At 47.6% G+C, this 6,011-nt stretch overlaps 1 protein-coding gene across 1 annotated transcript in view; it reads right to left on the bottom strand.

Annotated features, from left to right (window-relative positions):
- Positions 1-3,848: 3,848 nt before the first annotated feature.
- The window catches only part of Zfp36l2 (ZFP36 ring finger protein like 2), a 5,684-nt gene continuing 3,521 nt past the window's right edge, over positions 3,849-6,011 (bottom strand). The window contains 1 exon segment of the mRNA XM_015479391.2: positions 3,849-6,011. This exon segment is cut by the window's right edge and continues 14 nt beyond it. Within this exon segment, the coding sequence (XP_015334877.2) occupies positions 5,770-6,011 (242 nt within the window). The 3' untranslated portion in view covers positions 3,849-5,769.

Here is a 6,011-nt window from a genome sequence, read left to right as displayed (position 1 = left end):
CACCAATGAATTGTGTCTAAAAATGTCCCTGGAGACAGCAAGGGCATGTGAGGCCTGTCCTTGGCAGGTGTGCCCAGCAATGAAGGTGGGGGGGCCTGGGGGCTCCCACTCAGCCCTGTCCTGCCACCACCCAGCAGGAAGTGGAAGGCAGCCTGGCAGTCATTTCCGGGTTTTGAAAGCAGTTTTTAAACTTAAAAGAGGCCTGCTCAGAGGGACGGCCTTTCCTCTGGAGGTGTTGGTAGGTGAACCCACACCCCATACAGACACACCTCCACACCACAACAGATGAACAGACCCAAACACAGCCTACCAACAGCTCCTCACTCCCCACAGGCTCAATACCTCCCACTGACAGCTACACACAGGCACACCCAAACCCACAGCAACAAACTCACACACGTGCACCTACCCACACATATACACACACCCCTGCATACAGTCCCCAAGCCCCCGTCCTCTTTTAATATTTATTTTTTAGATGGACACAATACCTTTATTTTATTTAGTTATTTTTATGTGGTGCTGAGGATTGAACCCAGGGCCTTGCATGTGCTAGATGAGTGCTCTACTTCTGAGCCACAACCCCAATCCCCCCCACTCCTTTTTTTTGATACCAGGGATTGAACCCAGGAGTGCTCTACAACTAAGCCACACCCCTGCCCTTTTAATTTTTTATTCTGAGCCAGGGTCTTACTAAGTTGCCGAGGCTGGACTCCAACTTTTGATCCTCCTGCCTCAGTCTCTTCAGTAGCTGGGGATCATAGGTGTGTGGCACTGTGAACGGCTCAACTCCCACATCACAACAAACACACCACACCATGACCCAAACACATATGAGCACCCACAGACCCCCACACCCCAATACCTACTCATACAAGACACACTAATACTCACAGATCCACACATACATACAGACCCTGAACCCACAGATCCTCACACCGCACAGACCCCACACACATCAACACCTATACACAGAAACACAGATCCACCCACCATCCTTCCTGCATACACTACACACAACGGGCCACGCAGTGTTTTTCTTGAACACCTGCACACAGCCACACTGCAAACACTGGGCACCCACATGACAAGCACCCAGATACACACAAACACACCTCCCTCAACAGCCCTCTCCAGAGACACATCCCTGCACACACACACACACACACACACAAATACACTCGTGCAGGGTCCAGCCTACTGCTGGGAGAGGTTGATGCAGTGGCTTCCAGCGCCCGCCTCCTTCCTGCAGGTCTCTCCTCCCCGCAGGGCCAGGGCCCGCTTGGGAAAGGGCTGTCTGGCCACCAGGCCCTGGCCCCGCCCCGCGCTCCCCGCTTGTCCCCCTCCCCCTGGCCCAGCCTGCCGCTCCGAGCTGCTGCCAGTGCCCCATGGCCTCAGCTCTGAACGCTTCCCCCACCCCGCCCCGGAGTGGACAAGAAATAAAAATACTGGGAAATGAGGTGACAATGGAGAGTGGTTCTGGGTCCCTGCTGGGAGGTAAGTCTGACCAGCCTCAGCCCCGCAGCTGGGCAGCCTCTAAGGCCTGTGCAGAGACCCAACTTCCGGTTTCTGGTAAGAGTCTACCCTCAAAAGCAAAACTGGAGCACAGCGGGTGCCCGGGAAGGTTCCTTTCCAAGTGCGCCCTGGGGCCGGGTGCTTGTTCCTCCTTGCACATGCGCACCCTGCGATCTTTCTGCGACCTCCAGGCAGATTTCAACCCTGAGTGCCCTCGTGCTGGGGCGGACCTGGCAGGCAGGACCTACGCCTGCTGGCCTTTCCTGCACCCGGAGCCCACCAGGCCTGGCTCTTATCCTGGTTCCTGAGCCACCGCAGGGCTCACAATCCTCCATCTATTCCCATGGGACAGTGCACAGCTTTGGCCTCTCAATGGCTTTTTTGTATGTTTTTTTTTTTTCTTCCTTTTACACATCTAGCAGGAGATTCAGACAGCGTGAGGGGTGGAAATTATGTACACGCACGCGTCCTTTCTCTGAAATAATTAAGAAGGTGGCGCACACCAATTGGGCAGCTTAAAAAAACACCTTCGTCTTCCAACAGCCGGTAGGAAATGCCACTGTGAAGTCGCTGACCACCGTCACTTCCTGGGCTCCTTCTCACAAATGACCTGGATCTTGACTCAGCCTTGGAGCCAGTCAGTTTTAGTTCCACTCTCCAGTCCCTGATGGGAATGCTGGTTTGTCCTTACTTGCAAGTTTTATTTCTACTTCCTGAATTTACAAGAAAACCGTCCTGAGGGTGATGAAGCCCTACTAGAGCTGTGTTTGCTGTTAATTCCAGCCGCTGCAGAAGGACAATGACCAGTACCCTCCATTGATATGCAGTGAGAGGAGAGGAGATTTCTGAATGATCCCCCTAGATTTCCACGCTCCACTGGGTGTAAAATACAAAACTTCAGATCCTAGCAGCTGGCCTTTCAAACAGACCAATTTTTAAAAACGAATGGACCTTAGCCAATAAGAAATCTAACATTGCAGCTCATCAGAAGTACTTGTTCAGAAAAAGAAGCCTGGGAGTGAAGTGGAAACAAGGCCTTTGAAATGTAGCTTGGCCTAAACAGCACCACATTTTAGAAGTTTCCTCCCCATTGCACATTCTTGATGGTGGAGAGGCCTGTGAGCTGCAGGGTCTTCACCCAGTCTGAGCCCTCTTTGGCCCCAGGCTTCCCCTCCCCTCCCCTGCCGCTGAGGCCCAGCATCTGGGAGAACTTTGAAACTGCTCCCCTTCCCCTTTGGCAGCGTGGGCCAAGCACCAAAACGCTCCAGTGAACACCAGCGCCATCATCCTTAACGCGAAACAGCTGCCTAGGCCTGGCGCATCCACCAGAAGCCCCCACCCCTCCTTGCTCAGCTGTGAGTCACAAGAGACCTTGGCTAGTGCAGAGCCAGCGAGAGGGGATGCACGCGGGAGGGGATTGGTTGATAGAGCCCAGCTGTTGATAAGGCATATTGCTAAATGTCTTACCTACTTTGGAAAAAGTGTCTGATTTCTGTGTGTGAGCCTGCGGGGGAGGGGGTCGAGAAGAAAAAACATGATTTATGAACTTGAGTTTGTTTTTAAAATGATTGTTTTAGAGTGAGTAGGAAAAAAAAAACCAACTGGAGTCACCATAGTAAAAGTTGTGTTCAACTGTTTAGAAAACCAGCAGGAAAACTGATGCAGTCTTTCTTTTTTTCTAGAGGCCTGGGTTGAATTTGCTTTCTGGCCTCTTTATAATCATCCAAAGCCCAGACACTAATTCCTTTTGCATAAATAACTCCTATTTGCTCATTCCCAGAGGAAGTTGTCTGCATAAACAAACACCATCCAGATAGAAGTTTAACCTGCCTAATCTTCCGTCGCCTCCTCTCTCAACAAGGACACAACTGGGCTTTCCAAAGTCCAGGCAAAGCCTCAGTTCTCCAAGCCAGGCCTAAACTGCACTTCTAGCTCAGCACTCTAAGGCCCTTTGGGCCACCAGCGGGCAGGAGTCCCAGAGAAAAATCAGACCTTCAGCTGCCACTGCAACCATGTGATCCTCAGGGTGACTCACAGGCGGGCCACACCCCTTGAGGTCTCCCGCCAGGCCCTGCCACTAGCCAGTTAGCCAACACTGGGATGCATCTTATTACTAGGGAACAGCTAACTAATGCCCTTGATAGTCCAAATAACATTTTTTTTTTTTCAGCTGAAAGGACTTGCTATAAAATAAATACACATACAAGTAAATGTAGGCTCTTTGAGCCCTGCCAGCTGCCCACATCCTCTCCCCACCCTCTCCACCTGGGTGACTGCCTGACAAGACCATGAAGCTAGACACTTCTGTTTAAAAAAGAAAGCTGCTTTACACATTTTTTTCTTTTCCCAAAGATTTTATTGGGGGAAAACTACAAAACATTTACAGTACAATGTTTACAGTCACAATTTGTAGTGAACTGATTCCCCAAAATATATTACAACTCAAGTTGACTTATCTTGTTACATTCAAAAACCTACTTCTGTCAAAGTAGTCCAGAGAGTACATACATAGTGCTCCAACTGTACCTACATACAAACTAAGCTACTACTCATTCATCCGATGTCCAGGAAAGCTTGGGAGACATTCCTGCCTTTCTATACCAAAAAAAAAAAAAAAAAAAAAAGTACAAGTTTTGGAATTTTCTGTAATTAAACAAGGCATATCATGTACTACATACCATTTCAGCACTAAGAGGTGGCCTCTTCACTTTATAGCTATATAAAAAAAAGTGGTAAAAATATTCTCCTTTTGTGCAGTTGAACCCATCCTACATTCAAATTCTCTCAAGCACTAATAAACAAAATACTTATTTGGTTGAGGAAGATTTAAGGCAAGTTTGGGCCCTTCTGAAGGCACTGTGAGACTACCCCCCCATTATTGCTACATGTCTTTATACCCAAGAGTATGTCACAGTAGAACTGGTGGAATCAGCAAATACATTTTTTTTTGCTAGTTTATAAAGTTGGAATTAGAAAAGTATGCCACATGTAAGCCTGATTGCAAAGTATGTGGCCATTCTTTTTTTTTTTTCCTTTAAAGTTGGATAGGCTACAACCATTTTACATTCTAAGAAAACTCATAAGATATTCCTCAAACTACTTCCACAGCATCAAGATAGATTTCTGTAAAGAAATCATGCAATCTTTCGAAATTTACGTAAACAAGGAAAGAAATTAATGAAATAAATATTACATACAATCTCTTAAATTAAGATTTTTTTTACTCATTTACAATAAAATAACCAAGTGAAGTTACAAAAGGCATATATTACTGTGAAAAGAACATACACTCCACATTTTGCCGATTAATAATGGCAATCATAATTTAACATAATAAAAGAATATATATCTATTGCTTTTCATCATACTTGATAAATACAGTATGAACAAAATTTTCAATGTATACTTTTCACAAGATAATAAATAAGTTAAATAGTTTTTTTTTCATATTGAGTTGTGGTGCAGTGGTGCGAATCAACTCAAAACAGCTAAAAATTCAGCAGTTACTCCCCAACAATTACAAACTAAGCTCTGCCCAAGGCTTCCAGAGAGCAGACAAAAATGGTCCTAAACTAAACTTCCACTAAGTGGTGGTAATGAAACCAGTATGAAACTTTGGAATGCAAGGGTCTGTCCCCCTCCCCCAGAAAAACCTATGGGGCTGAGGGCTACTATCAAGGCATATTCTTGGCAGAATAATGAATTCTAAAAGCTTATAGTTTAGCAAGGTGGTGGCTGGCTGGTTTGTTTACACTGGTCTGAGATAATTAAGAACTTCTTTCAAGATAGGAAGTTCCCACATCTGGACTCTAACTAATGCTTTTCAAGTGAAGAGCTGGAATGGTGGTTGATAGCTGCTGGTGCTGGGCTGATTTTTCCTAGAGTCCCAAATTCATTGGAGACCTAAAAAAGTTTTAAGTGTTTGGTTTTTTTGTTCTTATTCGCATCACAACTGCCCTGTTGTGAATATTTTGTTCATCAATACAAAAAGTTCGTTGGCATTTTTTGCTCAACAAGAATGAAACTTTGTAATAATAATAATAAAAATAATAATAATAAACAAGGGAAAACCGAAAAGGGAGGGGGGATCCCTCCCAGCACAGAGTTCGAGTCCAAGTGCTCGGTGGGGCCTGCAAGTCTTCCTGTGGCTTTGTCATCTCACCCCGAGCCCCCACAGGGGGAAGAGATGGCGAGGGCGCCTCCAACACCCCAGAACGGTCTTTCCCCTCCTCTTCTCACTGGCGCCCTCTTGCCTCAGTCGTCGGAGATGGAGAGGCGGCTGAAAATGGGCAGCCGGCGGCCCGGGTCGAGGCTGGGGGACTCGGAGCCGCTGAGGCTGCCGGAGCTCAGGGAGCCGCTCAAGTAGCTGTCGCGGTCCGACAGCGAGTCCGGGGGGCTGGGGGGCGCGTCGAACACCGGCGAGTCGGATAGGCGGCGCGGCAGCTGGAAGCTGAAGGGCGGCGAGGGCGGCGCAGCCGCACTGGCAGGGAGGGGCG

Source organism: Marmota marmota, unplaced genomic scaffold (genome assembly GCF_001458135.2).
Source record: "Marmota marmota marmota unplaced genomic scaffold, marMar, whole genome shotgun sequence".
Taxonomy (NCBI): Eukaryota; Metazoa; Chordata; class Mammalia; order Rodentia; family Sciuridae; genus Marmota; species Marmota marmota.
The sequence above is the reverse complement of the archived record's forward strand: the minus strand, read 5'-3'. Positions and strand labels throughout refer to the sequence as shown.